This window comes from Xenopus laevis, chromosome 5L (genome assembly GCF_017654675.1).
Source record: "Xenopus laevis strain J_2021 chromosome 5L, Xenopus_laevis_v10.1, whole genome shotgun sequence".
Classification (NCBI taxonomy): domain Eukaryota; kingdom Metazoa; phylum Chordata; class Amphibia; order Anura; family Pipidae; genus Xenopus; species Xenopus laevis.
Window position 1 is genome coordinate 164,192,261 of NC_054379.1, and position 15,851 is coordinate 164,208,111.

At 40.2% G+C, this 15,851-nt stretch overlaps 1 protein-coding gene across 1 annotated transcript in view; it reads right to left on the reverse strand.

Moving 5' to 3' along the window:
- Nucleotides 1-924: 924 nt before the first annotated feature.
- znf395.L (zinc finger protein 395 L homeolog) overlaps nucleotides 925-15,851 on the reverse strand; it is a 35,228-nt gene continuing 20,301 nt past the window's right edge. The window contains exons 7-10 of the mRNA XM_018264113.2: nucleotides 13,369-13,627; nucleotides 12,083-12,175; nucleotides 7,968-8,071; nucleotides 925-6,321 (exon numbers count right to left, since the gene is read on the reverse strand). Coding sequence (XP_018119602.1) covers nucleotides 6,210-6,321; nucleotides 7,968-8,071; nucleotides 12,083-12,175; nucleotides 13,369-13,627 — 568 coding nt within the window. The 3' untranslated portion in view covers nucleotides 925-6,209. The remainder of the gene's footprint in view (nucleotides 6,322-7,967; nucleotides 8,072-12,082; nucleotides 12,176-13,368; nucleotides 13,628-15,851) is intronic.

Sequence of the window (15,851 nt, forward strand, 5' to 3'; positions counted from 1 at the left end):
TGGGCTACTTTTTGGGCCTTTAGCTGGTTTAGAGTTTGGAAACAAGCCAAAGTTTTTTTCTTGCCCTAATGTACCAATCCTGCGTCTCCCAATGCATGTTGGGTAATGTTTTTGTTTAACAATTTGCCAAGTTTAATGTAAGACTACAATACCCAGCATGCAATGGACTGACTTGTGTAGAAGTCGGGAGATACCAGATTTTGGGCTCTGTGCACCAGTCTCCCGTGACTTTCCTCAATTTCAGACAATTCTGGGGCAAAAATCTGCCGGCCACCAAAATGTCGAGAGGTTGAGACGTTTTATCAATATTTATTGAAATAGTATATGAATTAGGCCTTATGGGGCCCCTATACCTCCTGGGCCCCCCTCTGTAATTCCCCCCCTGGTGGCGGCCAAATCGGTAATTTTAATTAAATTTTTTTACTTTTTCAGTGCACATATTGTGCTATTTTTGGGCTACTTTGGAAGTGCCTCTTGGCTAGTTTTGGGCTGATTTTGAAAATTAGACCTGCCAGCCCTGACCGAGGGGTAAGTAAAAAGTTAGGGGCAATTGCCCGGGGTAGCAGGGAGGGGGGTCTATGTAGAGAAGGGGGTAGAGGTTTTTTTTTTTAACTTTTGAGTTTGTTTCTCCTTTAATGAAGATGTTTACAGCAGGCTGCGTGCAGTATAAGGGCAAGGCCAGACACAATATGTCAAGAAACTACCAAATCAATCGACTCTGTGGGATCTGCACTTTTGAAACTACACTTTACGTAAACACGCAGCGTATTTTAAATATGGCGTCCATTGCGAGATAAATGACGCATAGCCGTTTTTACAGCCGGTTTCCTGCTCCATTTTGCATGTAAATCGTTTTTCTATTTCTAAATAGCTTTTCTATTTCCAGCCAGCGGAATTATGGGGAACAATGAGAAGTGCATGTTGGGAAAGGAAACCTCCGTGCTGAAAAACGCAACGTAAAAACGCCATGTCTGGCCTTGCCCTAACTGTACCGATAATCAGGGTAGGGATTTTTAGTTTTCACTTGTATTCGAAATTCTACCAAAAAGAAAAAAAAGTCTAAAAACATTGTGCAACTGCTTTGGAGCAAAAGAAAAAAGGAACAAAAAAAATGTGCAAAATTTAAAGCTTCTAATAAAACTCGCAGGGAGAGTCGTAGTAGAACTCCAATAATATCCTGCATAAGTGGTTTCACGAAAAGAAAAAGATTTATACAGAAAACGAACTCCAGGGTAGGAAGGAAAACAATAGATTACAATTCTGTCTAATTCAGCAGCAAGTTAAAAACATGGCGGCCGTCAAACGCAAACAAAAATCTATATTTATTACACACACGTCTCATTTTAGGTCATTTTTCCAGTACAAACCAGAAACGGAGCAAAGTGCAAACATTTAAGGGTCTCTTGTGATTGGAAGAGAAAATGCATTGGGGGGTGCACTTGAATTTGTTGGGCAGGATTCTCTGAGCTTAAAGGAAAACTAAACCCAAACACAGAATTTCAAAGGCTATACAGGTATGGGACCTGTTATCCAGAATGCTCAGGACCTGGGGTTTTCCAGATAACAGATCTTTCCATAATTTAGATCTCCATATCTTAAGTCTACTAGAAAATCATGTAAATATTAAATAAACCCAATAGGCTGGTTTTGCTTCCAATAAGGATTAATTATATCTTAGTTGGGATCAAGTACAAGCGACTGTTTTATTGTTACACAGAAAAAGGAATTAGTTTTGAAAAATTTGGATTATTTGGATGAAATGGAGTCTGTGGGAGACGGCCTTTCCATAATTCGGAACTTTCTGGATAACTGGTTTCCACATAACGGATCCCATACCTGTACCTATGTTTTGTGGCTTCTGAACCAGCCTCCAAAAATACCCCAGTAGCTCCCCATCTTCTTCTCTGCAGATTCCCAGCACATGAACTGGGCTGCTGACACTTTCCTGAGCATAGGGGCCCCCCCCCCAACATACTGTGTATATACTAGGGATGCACCAAATCCAGGATTTGGATTCGGCCAGGATTTGGCCTTTTTCAGCAGGATTTGGATTCAGCCGAATCATCATGCCTGTCCGAACCAAACCTTTGTTTGCATATGCAAATAAGGGTCAGGAAGAGAAATCTCGACTTTTTTTTTTTTTTTTTTTTTTTTTTTTTTAAGGCCTTATCCTACAGACTCCATTTTATCCAAATTTTTAAAAACGCTTTCCTTTTTCAGTGTAACAATAACACAGGAAGGGAAATCTCATGATTTTTATCAGAAAGGAAGTAAAAAAAATGGGTTTTTTTTCCCACTTTTTCCCTTCCCATTCCTAATCTGAATATGCAAATTAAGGTGGCGATACACGTAGCGATCTTTGGCAATATCACCGAACGAGCAGATCTCTCCCCGATATGCCCCCATTTAGGGCCACTAGGGCCCAACGATTGGATCATGATGTAGGCAAAACGGGCAGTTGGATCGCGGGACTGCACCAACAAACAGATCCGGACGCAATCAGACGGGATTTTTAACCCTGCCTGATCGACATCTGCCCCGACTTTCGGCCACATATCGATCCCGCCGGAGGGCCCCGTCTCGGTCTGTCGGCAGCTTTTATCAGCCCCTGTATGGCCAGCGTTAGGATTCGGTTCGTCCAAATCCCGATTAGTGGATTCGGTGCATCCCAATTATTAACCAATTCAGATAAAGAAACCAGCGCATTCTGCGTCATAATCTTTCGCCGCACATATTTTTTTTTTCCTTTCTAATTCTAAGGTGCAGCCCCGCATTGTATGATGCAATTTAAAGCACCCTCCATAACCAAAATGCTGTTCCAATATCATTCTCAGAGCTAAAATGCTGAGTTAGAACTGTAAATCCCAAGCAAATTCAGAAAGCAAATATTGGGAAATTTAACAATAACGACAGTCGACTTTTAACTGAAAAAAACGGTCTTAATTCTTACAGACAGGTAAGTGCTATATAGTAAGTAAAGGAAGGGATAGGATTTTTCCTAAAGCAGCTTCAGATAAAATATCTAGATAGAATATACAGATTACACTTGTGATGAGAAGCCACTGCCCATCAATGAAGCACCTTTAGAATTTTCCAAACAAATTCTGTCTCTTATCTGTTAGGATTCTTATTTATTTACATTTAAACTATTGGCGATTTATACGTCATTTATGATTCATGGTACATAGGCTAAAAGTGAGTGAAGCTTATTGTGAACACAGAACATTCATTTACAGGTTGAGTGGAAGCTGCCATGTTGCCTTAACTGGTTCTTCAATGTAGCAGATTATCATTGCCAGTGGCTACGAGCAGATATGCCTAAAACTGCAATGCCTTAGCCGAGGCAGCACCATTAATGCACAAATACGAATAAGCAGAAGGGGACGTTCCATGCACAAAACAGAGTTAATAAACTCTGCTTTCACAACGGGGTATGTTTTCTGCAATGAGCGAGCTACAACATGAGGATTTATAAGTGCTACAAAGATATATAAATGAATGTGTATCCAGCATGACTTGGGTAACTGCCCATTACTAAAATTGTGGCGGGGAGATTAGGGGAGTAGAAGAACCCTAAACAGACTGCAGTAATTTAATAATTTTCGTACAGACAGGAAAGTGTTAACAACATGGCGCATTATCTGAGAGCAGTCGAACACACTCATTTGCCATGGGTATCCGTATAAAGAAATGCACAGCTGCACCCATGTGTACGAACACCTATCCACATCATGACTCCCAGACGCATCACCCCCATATCCTATTCAAATCATGACTCCCAGATGCATCACCCCCGTGTCCTATCCACATCATAACTCCCAGATGCATCACCCCCATATTCTTTCAAATCATGACTCCCCAGATGCATCACCCCCGTGTCCTATCCACATCATGACTCCCAGATGCATCACCCCCATATCCTATTCAAATCATGACTCCCAGATGCATCACCCCCGTGTCCTATCCACATCATAACTCCCAGATGCATCACCCCCATATTCTTTCAAATCATGACTCCCAGATGCATCACCCCCGTGTCCTATCCACACCATGACTCCCAGATGCATCACCCCCATATCCTATTCAAATCATGACTCCCAGATGCATCACCCCCATATCCTATCCACATCATGACTCCCAGATGCATCACACAGATATCAATAAATAATAAATCAGTCCCTAGGTGTAGAAAGCCTTTAGTTATGGTTGTGCACCTGCAGCAAGGGGATTTAAATTCCCATTAGTACTTTATTTAGTTTATATACGGGAACTTTATGTCGCCCGACAGCCTCCTACAGGCACCGTGAAATCTTCAGTTAAATTCACTATAAGAGACTCGTGTAAAGCTCTGGATGAAAGTCTTATCTAATTGTGAGCCGATGTTTATCAAGCCATAGATCATACGGAAGTAACACAAACTACAATAAACTGGCGTTTGGGCAACACACTAGCTGTCACCGTACAACACAATTGATGGACAATGTCTGCAACAAAGCACCATTAATGTGACTTACCCACCCACACAGGGGTATGAGCAGACGGTCACTGCTTGATGGGAAAGTTACCCCCTTTTTTTTTTTTAGCACTCAACTGATAGTAAAAGATAAGTAAAGACTTATAAAATAATGTGTAACAAGGAAACATTTGATTATAACTTTCTCATCACATTATCAATAAAAGCAAACTGTAGTATCAGAATAAAATTTGCCACAATGTTGTTATACATCTGTCTCAGTGGAGACTATTTATCAAAAGGTAAATCTCATTACTCTGTTCCCTTGTGTAGAAGTTTTAGGGCAGAGACACACAATCAGATTCCAGGAGATTAGTTGCCCAGAGTCAAATCTCCTCTTCTTTGGAGCGACTAATCTCCCCAAACTGCCTCCCATCGGCGATTTACATTCTAGCCGGCGGGAGGCAGTTCGGGGAGATGTAGTCGCCCCCGAGGAAGATATTTGTCATTGGCATTCATTGCGCTTCGTTTGCCTAAGTCGCATGAAATTGCTTCATGAGGAAATGTTGGGCAACTGTGGAATACAAAGCGATTTAGATTCTAGCCGGCGGGAAGCAGTTCGGGGAGATTTGTCGCCCGGAAGAAGAGGCGATTTATCGCCGGGTGACAATCTCCCAGAATCGGAGCGCGTGTCTCTGCCCTTAGGGGCATATTTATCAAAGGGCAACCCATCATATATGTCTCTTAAAATCCCCTACAATTCGAGATTGAGAGAAAAAGAGAGAGAGAGAGCGATAGATCAAACTATAATACACAAAAGCCATGAATATCTTGTAAAGTATATCCTTATAAACGGTGACTAGTGATGTCATCAGTTATAAACAGTGAGTAGTGATGTCATTTCTCTCACATGACTCTCTAAAACTTGTGTATTATAATAAATAAAAGTACCCCCAGTTGCAAAATATGAGGATATTAGAAGTAACCTTGGCGTTCCATGACCTGTATAAAAACACTCAGCCTCGTCATTTTATAGGGTCATGGAACCCCCGGGTAACTAATAATATCCTTATATTTTACAATAGGGGGTACTTTATTCACTATATATTTCACCTCTTGATAAATACGCCCCATTGTCTCCAAAACCCAATGCTCGACCCCTGCTGGAAAACAAGATAATCTTATTTCTTCTTGCAAGTTCCAAGAGAACCTACTTAATGATCAAACAAAAGCTGACGGGTGCCCTCCACAACCGAGGGGAGGGGGGCTACAAAATGTATCTTTACTGTATTTACAGGACTTTAAAATGTATGTAGACAAAGAGAAAAAAAATATATATATCGTAGAACTTTCACAGGTGGATGGAGAGGAGGGAGCAGGACAAGACACTATTATACAAGGACGAGTAACTATTGTTAAAACCTTATCATCAAACTATAGCACGACGGGTTTGGGAAGAAAAAAAAAGAGGTTAAAACACTTTGGTCCCTGCACTTCCACGTAGCAAAGATTAAAAACAAAAGAAAAAAAAACCCCTACAGTCTAAGACCAAAAACAAAACGTAAAATAAAAGATCTTTTAAAAAGTAATCTGGCTAACATACACGTTGTATACGTCTTGGAATTTACATCTTTACAGGATTTGGAATTTACAGAGTCTTTAGTCACCGCCCCTTTCCAAGAACGAAAACTCCCGAGTCGCTTCAGGGATGGAAGCGGAAGTCTGTCCACCTCAGCAGAGCGGCGCGTCTACACGCTCAGTCCAGGAACCGCTGACAGGCCTTTTTCCACCGGCAAGCCGTGCACCACTGATCTCGATGCTCAATGCCGTAAACTTTGCGGCACTTCTTGGCTTCACCGCGGATTTTCCTGCGGGGAGGGAGTCAGATCAGTTAGGCTTCTTTGTATATTTTGTTAAAGTAAGGAAGTACAGGATCTGTTATACAGAATGCTCAGGCCCTGGGGGTTCTGGATAACTTTCTGTAATTTGGATCTTCATACCTTAAAGTGGACCTGTCACCCAGACACAAAAATCTGTATAATAAAAGTCCTTTTCAAATTAAACATGAAATCCAAATTCTTTTTTCTTATTAACTCATTTAAACATCTCAGCTGTCAATCAAATATTGCCTGCCCCTCCTCTATAGGCGGGGCAAACAATTACTTTCACTTTCCATTCAGCACTTCCTACATGTCACTGCTCTCCCCACATTCCCCCGTTCTCTTTACCATTTAATTGTGTAACCAGGACATGGGGATGGACATCAGGTCCCCCATTCTGGTGCACAAACAAGATTCTGAGATGATACAAGACTTGTCTTAATAACAGTGTCCACAAAATGGCTGCTGCCTGCTTGTTATAATTATGAATTCCCAGACTGAAGGAAACAAGATTCAAATAATTTATACAGTGTAACTAAAGTTCATTTTGCTTGACTAATGTGATAAAATAGGATTTTGAATAATTTTTTGGGGCGACGGGTCCCCTTTAAGTCTACTGGAAAATCATATAAACCCAAAAGGCTGGTTTTGCCTCCAATAAGGATTAATTATATCTTAGTTGGGATCAAGTACAAGCTACTGTTTTATTACCCGCACATCACTAGTGTAGAGCTCAATCGTCAGATATACTGGTAGAAACTAGGGATGCACTGAATCCACTATTTTGGATTCAGCCGATCCCCCCCCTAATCGTTCGCGAAAGATTTCGGCCGAATACCGAACCAAATCCGAATCCTAATACTGGATCCTGTGCATCCCTAATAGAAACAATAGAATTCTACCTGTATCTGACGATTCAGTATGAACAATCGTCGGTGTTTGGGTGTCTTCAAAGGCACCCAATCAAAATTTCCTTCCAGCCTGATCGATGAGCCATCCAATATCCAAGTCGGTTGGCTCTTTCCCCACCATACACGAACCGAACATTGTACGAAAATGTGTTTCGTACAATATTATCTGTGCATCTATGGCCTAAGGCTACAAATGTATTATTATTGCTACTTTTCATTACTCAACTTTCTATTCAGGCCTCTCCAATTCATATTCCAGTTTCTTATTCAAATCAGTGTATGGTTGCTAGGGTAATTTGGACCCTAGCAACCAAATGGCTGAAACAGCAAACTGGAGAGCTGCTGAATAAAAATCCAAAGAACACAAAAACCACAAATAATAAAAATGAAAAACCAATTACAATTTATCTCAGAATATCACTCTCTACATCATACTAACAGTTAATTTAAAGGTGAACAACCCTTTCAAAGGGTGTAAACAGAATAAAATTATCCATTCAGCCTGCTCAAGAAACATTTTACTGACCAATTAATATGAAAAACTTTTTTTTTCCCATAGAATAAATGTATATTACAGTCTGATTGGAGTCGCACAGATCATTTACCTGGATAAAGCAAACAGCATGGCTTCCCCCATTCTTATCAATAAATAAAAATGTTTAGTTACATGGCTTTTCTTATGAAGGGTAACCTAACCGTTACAGGAACACAAGAAATCCTTACCGGTTGCCGTTGCTTGCCCGAGGAGGAGACGCCACAATGAGGTGGGACTTTATCGACGGCGTCTGCTGTTGCTGTTCCCCGAAGCTGAGTGACCGACTTCGTATCTAAAATAAAACAAATTCATGATTATTAAAAGGCAAATATTTTTTTTCCCAACTTTCTAATAGCACGGATACGCAAAAGTACTTTGGTTTCTGGAGCGGCCATGTGGCCAAAAGAATAGCAGCTGGGGTGATGTGAATGATAAACCCTTAGCCCTAGGGTCATATATGCCTAAATCTGTTCCCTAGTTATATAAATATTGCAAAAGCCGGCTCAGTCAGGGGTATTTAAAGGGCTGGCTCACCTTTTAACTTTTAGTCTGTTATAAAATGGATAATTAAGTCTAACGGGGTTATTTATTAAAGGCTAAATGCTAAAAACTCAGTTTTAGTGGGGGGGGGAAAAAAAACTAAAATTTTTCGGGATTATTAGACCCACGAGGCTGCGAAAAAGTCAGAATCCGAAAATACTCCATCTTGAACCTGTCAAGGTCCTGCAGAAGTCAATGGCAGAGGTTCTATTTGAACATATTATTGTCTGTGCTGGGTTTTCTACGATAATCTCAACATTTCAGGCTTTCCGCCGATTTCACGAAAATTTGACTTTTCTGGGGTAAAAAATTTGGATTTTTCATGCGACAATCCAAATAAGTTGCAGTTTTTCCTGAACCGATTTTTCTTTTTATAAATGAGGGCAAACCGTGGATTCTAGTTTTGTCACTTTTTTTTTTTTTATCGAAAACATTAGAAAAATTCAGGTTTTGATAAATAACCCCCGTCGTCTTCATTATTGCATTAATTGCATTAATTGCATTAATTACTTGGACTCTGCTTACTGGTTTTGGCTGCAAGTCCCTTACCCCACGTTTTCACATCCAGAATTAAAAGGCAGGTTTGCAAGAACAGAGTGCGGTGCCTTCGTTAAAGGAACAGTTCAGTATAAAAACTGGGTAAATAAATAGGCTGTGCAAAATAAAAAATGTTTCTAATATAGTTAGGCAAAAATGTAATCACAACTGTTGCTTTTGAGCTGAATGCGGAGGATCAATTACAAACTCACTGAACAGTTATGTCCCATGTGGCCCCCCTTATAGTCACTGACTAACTCAGAGTTAGAGAGCTGAAAAGCAGGAAGTAGTGTTCTGGCTATTATGTTACACATCCAGTCACTCCAGCCTTTATACATTACATTTCACTATCTATTTACCTAGTTTTTATTTTTACACTGAACTGTGTCTTAAAGAGACATGCATTCACTTACAACCAATCCTTTAGACATAAGCCGCTAGCAGCAGCAGCTGGGTTCCTACGAATGGAAGTCACTCCGCTCCTGCACACCCTGGGTTATGCTGAACTGGCCTATGGAGTGTCAGCCAGACCGCGCAGCCACGACCACGAGACGCTGTACCTGGTGATCACAGTATATAAAGTACCATTTATGGCACGGGCGATGTCGTTATACTTTTGGTTCGGATGCGACTCCTGAGAGCATTGTTAAATCCATCATGGGAGAGTTATGGTATATAAGATCTTTAGAGATAGAAGAGACGTTTCCATCCATGGGCTTGTCGAGGTCTTACTATTGGATGGAAACATCTCTTCTATCTGGTCCTTTGGATGCATCCGTTTGCTTCTGTCTAAGCAGCGCTAAACATTTCTGAGCAACTCTATTGCAGAACTGAAAATTAAAAAAAAAAAAAGCCAAAGAAGGGGAACAGTTGCCCCTAATCTTAGCCCTACAAGTTGTAGCTTAAAGTTGTAGTTTCCCTTGTCAAATACAAAACATCGCTCTTGGTTTTTTAACATAGTGCAGAGTTCCCTGTATAACTCAGCCTGCAGCCTTGTGCCTTTATATGGTCACAGAACAACCCCTCAGTGACTTCTAATATCCTTATCATTTACAGTAGGGGGTACATTATTCCTTATAATACATGAGTGATACTCAGAGTTCCCTGTATAACTCAGCCTGCAGCCTTGTGTCTTTATATGGTCACAGAACAACCCCTCAGTGACTTCTAATATCCTTATCATTTACAGTAGGGGGTACATTATCCCTTATAATACACGAGTGATACTCAGAGTTCCCTGTATAACTCAGCCTGCAGCCTTGTGCCTTTATATGGTCACAGAATAACCCCTCAGTGACTTCTAATATCCTTATCATTTACAGTAGGGGGTACATTATTCCTTATAATACATGAGTGATACTCAGAGTTCCCTGTATAACTCAGCCTGCAGCCTTGTGTCTTTATATGGTCACAGAACAACCCCTCAGTGACTTCTAATATCCTTATCATTTACAGTAGGGGGTACATTATCCCTTATAATACACGAGTGATACTCAGAGTTCCCTGTATAACTCAGCCTGCAGCCTTGTGCCTTTATATGGTCACAGAATAACCCCTCAGTGACTTCTAATATCCTTATCATTTACAGTAGGGGGTACATTATCTCTTATAATACATGAGTGATACTCAGAGTTCCCTGTATAACTCAGCCTGCAGCCTTGTGTCTTTATATGGTCACAGAACAACCCCTCAGTGACTTCTAATATCCTTATCATTTACAGTAGGGGGTACATTATTCCTTATAATACATGAGTGATACTCAGAGTTCCCTGTATAACTCAGCCTGCAGCCTTGTGTCTTTATATGGTCACAGAACAACCCCTCAGTGACTTCTAATATCCTTATCATTTACAGTAGGGGGTACATTTTCCCTTATAATACATGAGTGATACTCAGAGTTCCCTGTATAACTCAGCCTGCAGCCTTGTGCCTTTATATGGTCACAGAACAACCTTTTCAACTTGTTTATTAATGACCTGGAGGTGGCCATTGAAAGTACTGTTTCTATTTTTGCAGATGAGACTAAATTGTGCAGAACTATAGGTTCCATGCAGGACAGTGATTTGTCTAAACTGGAAAACTGGGCAGCAAACTGGAAAATGAGGTTCAATGTTGATAAATGCAGGTTATGCACTTTGGCAAAAATAATATAAATATATATTTATTTATTTATTTTTTTTTAAATAATATAAATGCAAGTTATACACTAAATGGCAGTGTGTTGGGAGTTTCCTTAAATGAGAAGGATCTTGGGGTCTTTGTAGATAACAAGTTGTCTAATTCTGGGCAGTGTCATTCTGTGGCTACTAAAGCAAATAAAGTTCTGTCTTGCATTAAAAAGGGCATTAACTCAAGGGATGAAAACATAATTGTGTCTCTTTATAGGTCCCTGGTGAGGCCTCATCTGGAGTATAGGGGCAGTTTTGGACTCCAGTCCTTAAGAGGGATATAAATGAGCTGGAGAGAGTGCAGAGACTAAGTGCAACTAAACTGGTTAGAGGGAGGGAAGAGTTAAATTATGAGGGGAGACTGACAAGGTTGGGGTTGTTTTCTCTGGAAAAAAGGCGCTTGCGAGGGGACATGATTAGACTTTGCAAGTACATTAGAGGACATTATAGACAAATAGCAGGGGACCTTTTTACCCATAAAGAGAATCACGTACCAGAGGCCTCCCCTTCAGACTAGAGGAAAAGAAGTTTCATTTAAAGGAACAGAGTAGGGGGTTCATCACAGTGAGGACAGTGAGGTTGGGGAATGCACTGCCGGGTGATGATTCAGTTAATGACTATAAGAGGGACTTGGATGATTTCTTGGACAGACATAATATCAAAGGCTATTGTGATACTAAACTCTATAGTTAGTATAGATATGGGTATATTGAATTTAATTAAAAGTAGGGAGGGGTGTGTGTATGGATGCTGGGTTTTCATTTGGAGGGGTTGGACTTGATGGACTTTGTCTTTTTTCAACCCAATTTAACTATGTAACTAAGTATAACACATAATTAGACTTCTGGATTCACATACCTTGAATTTTAATGGAATATATTTTAGAGCAGAATTTCAAACTGAACATTGTATAATAAAATCATAGTTTTTGTTTTCTTATCCACTAAATAACAATGTTAAACAGAGAAACGTAACCATCCAAACAACATCAAATGAAAAAATAATCGCTTTACAATAGACGTGCCTTGGCACTGATATTGTATTTTAATGGGACCCACCGGAGAAAGTGTCGGGATTGTAGACTGAGCAGCTGCCCAACTTATACTGGTGAAGATATGAGGGGAAACTGGAATCTGGATGGAAGGCAGTGCCTAAGGGGAGAAAAAAACATCATCAGATTAACTAAAAATTTGTTTTAAAGGCCATTAACCTCACAAGTTTTTGTCTGCCTTATCTTCAACTGCTCTTTAAAGGGCATGTAAAGGCAAAAAAATAAAATCCAATTTTACTTTCTTTAATGAAAAAGAAACCTATCTCCAATATACTTTAATTAAAAAATGGAGTACCGTATTTATAAGAAACCTGACTGTATGCAGTGAAATTCTCCCTTCATTTACTGCTGTGGATAGGAATTGTCAGACGGTCCCTAACTGCTCTGCAGGGAAACAATCATACTTATGAACAGCAGGGGGAGCCCCCCGCCTTACTTCCCAGCCATGCAGAACTCAAGCAGCTTTGTTTGTTTCCCTGTAGAGCAGTCGGCGACTGTGTAGAAATTTGTATTGGATTTTATTTTTGCCTTTGCATCCCCTTTACTGTATCCAACTCCAGCTGCAGGGACAAAGATCATGGAGCCAGATTTAAACAGATAAACTGGGATTCTATTTGGAGGATTATTGTGCTGCAGCCACTGGTTCTGCAGAGTTGGAGAAAGTTTGTATCAAACAATACAAACACTATAAAATCCAAATTAGATGACAACACAGGACCCAGTGCAGTCTGTATATTCTCATTATTAATAAGTCTTGTTGTATCGGCTTCTGGCAGATATTATTTGACTTGTGCCGTTTTGATCATTTATGATGATCCCTAAGCAGCCCAGACCACACTGAGCATGTGCACAGTCTTGGTCTTGAAAGATGTATAACAAAGTTAGAAGATAGTGACCCCCTGTGGCCAACTTTGAAAGCATAAATCATTTGTTTGATTAGACTTGTGGTGCAGTAAGTTCATGTTTATGTTTAGTATACAAAATACAGCATTTCTAGCCTTATTCTATTTTAGATTTTACTTCCCCTTAAAAAGAAACCAACTGAGCATGTGTAGTACAATGGACAGGATCCTATGACAGCATAGAAACCAGCGCATCAGAATTCACGAATAATCAGCCTATAGCATCAGTCATAAAACATCCCTTTCTTCTTTGTGAAGCCCAGAGACAATCCTGAAGTTCTGGGACTGCTGAACCTCTGAGCGGGTACAGTAAATTAATATACACTTTATGCCATAACCCTGGAGGACATTGATCAACACCCAACATGGATTAATAAACTGGAAACGCCACCTGGTAAGCATGATCAGCTTGGATGTGCCAAAAGGAGCCTGGAGCAGACTGGCTGAGGGCACTGGACAATGGAGATTCTATGGATGGCACCTCCAAAGCATGGGTCTCAGGTTTGGCTGGCACTGGCTGAATCAGGAGGGGAGCAGTGGCAGTGATTGGACTTTTTGGTGTGGGCTCAGCTTCAGAATCCTCCTTCATTTGGACCTCAGTGTAGTAGAAATCCTCCTCTCTCTTGCGCTGGTCAGAATCCAAGCCATCGCTGTTGGTTAAAACATAGAGCATTAGAGATGGCCAGGTCTGGATTTGTGAAGAGAGGCCAGCAAGGCCCGGGCCTAGGGTGGCAGAATTTTAGGGGGCAGAATGCCACCCAACCACACCCACATTGGTTCAGAAACACTGGGGATGTGCAGGAGATACAATAGTTTCCATACACCAATACCCATTGCTGGGGTCCTGATGATGAAAATTTGAACTAATGAAAGGGAGGGGATGGGGGGGACTGGCAGCGGCCTAGGGGGGACCTGGAGATGGCAGTGCAGCAGCCAGCCCATTAAAGGGGCTGTTCACCATTAAATTTTTAGTATGACGTAGCGATTGATATTCTGAGACAATTTGCAATTGGTTTTAATAAATAGTTACTTTTTTTGGAGTTATTTAGCTTTTTATTCAGCAGCTCACCATGCATTTATTTGAATAAGAGAGACTGGAATATGAATAGGAGAGGTCTCAATAGAAAGATGATTAATAAAAAGTAGCAATTACAATATATCTGTAGCCTTACAGAGCATTTGTTTTTAAATGGGTCAGTAAATCCCATTTGAAAGCTGGAAAGAGTCAGAAGAAGGCAAATAATTAAACTATAAAAAAAATAAAAAAAAAATAAAGGCCACTTGAAAAGTTGCTTAGAATTAGCCATTCTATAGGTTAACTTAAAGGTGAACCACCCCATTAAAACCCTAACTCAGTAGGACAAGTGATAAACTAGGGGATTTCTGGGAATGTCAATTAGAAGTACTGACTGTCTAGACAAGAGATCAGTGGCTTGAGCGTAAGATGTTGCTCCCCAACCCCTTGGATGTTGCTCCCAGTGGCCTCAAAGCAGGTGATTATTTTTTAATTCCAGGCAAGTTCTGTTTCTATTAAAAAAAAAATAAAAAAAAAACAGATATACTGCCAAACAGAGTCTCCTGTAGTCAGACAGTCCACATAGGGGCTACCAATAGCCAATCACAGACCTTATTTGGGACCTCTGGGAACTTTTTTCGTGCTTGTGTTGCTCTCCAATTCTTTTTACATTTGAATGTGGTTCAGGGTTAAAAAAGGTTGGGGACTCCTGCTCTAGACTATCAGTAAAGTCCTAGTTAAAACGTTCATGTGCACAAGAAATATTTTTTTGTATAACAAATATGCACATTCATTGAAAATGTCCAATGGCTTTTCAGCTTTTAATTTAGTAAAGGTAAACTGGATGGTCCTTTTCTGCACTGCTGGTTCCACCTTAAGTAGAAGCCACCTTTCCTCCAACACAGACTCCAGTTGGCATCCTTGCCGTACTGTTTCAGAACCAGCAGTGCAGAAAACCGAAAGGGACAAATCCTGATTTCAGCAGCAATTACAAATAACCCGTAAAATAATGCACAACTAATGAAGGTTTATTAATACGTAGTCCAGTAAGACAGATGTTTCAGTTAGCCCACTGGGCCGTCTCTGGCTTTTACTCGCCTGCTGTATTTGTGTGACATTCCAGAGCATTATACACAGTGTAGGGATAAAGAAAAGAACAAATAACCATTAGTTGTGTTGTATTTTTTGTAAAGGGGGCGTTCACCTTTAAATAACCTTAACGCATGTCATAGATGGATCCTAACCAAGCCACTTTGCACTTGGTCCTTTTTTATTTTTGACTTTCTTAGGATTATGTTTACACTTCTGTCTGTGACTCGTCTGGGGCTTCAATTTGAATTGTTATTCATGCAATTCATATTTCTCTTTAGACACTCTGCTATTCATCATCCAAGTCCAAAAAATTGAAAATAAAGACCAGTTGCAAATTTTCTTAGAATACAACGGTCTACATCATACTATGATGATAAGTTACTTTTAAAGGGGCTCTTTGAGTAAAGTTTTAGTTATAGAATGGTCAGTTCTAAGCAAATTTTCAACTGGTCTTCGTTCATTTTTTTGTAATAGTTTTTTTTTAAATTATTTTATGGATGCACCAAATCCACTATTTTGGATTCGGCTGATGTCCCAAATCCTTCATGAAAGATTCAGCCAAAAACTAACCCAATCCTAATTTGAATATGCAAATTAGGGGTAGGAAGGGGAAACCATTTTTACTTCCTTGTTTTGTGACAAAAAGTCACGCAATTTCCCTCCCTGTGCCTAATTTGCATATGCAAATTAGGAGTTGATTCAGCCGGGGCAGAAGGATTCACCTGAATCCCAATCCAGCTGTAAAAGGTCAAATCCTGGCCGAATCC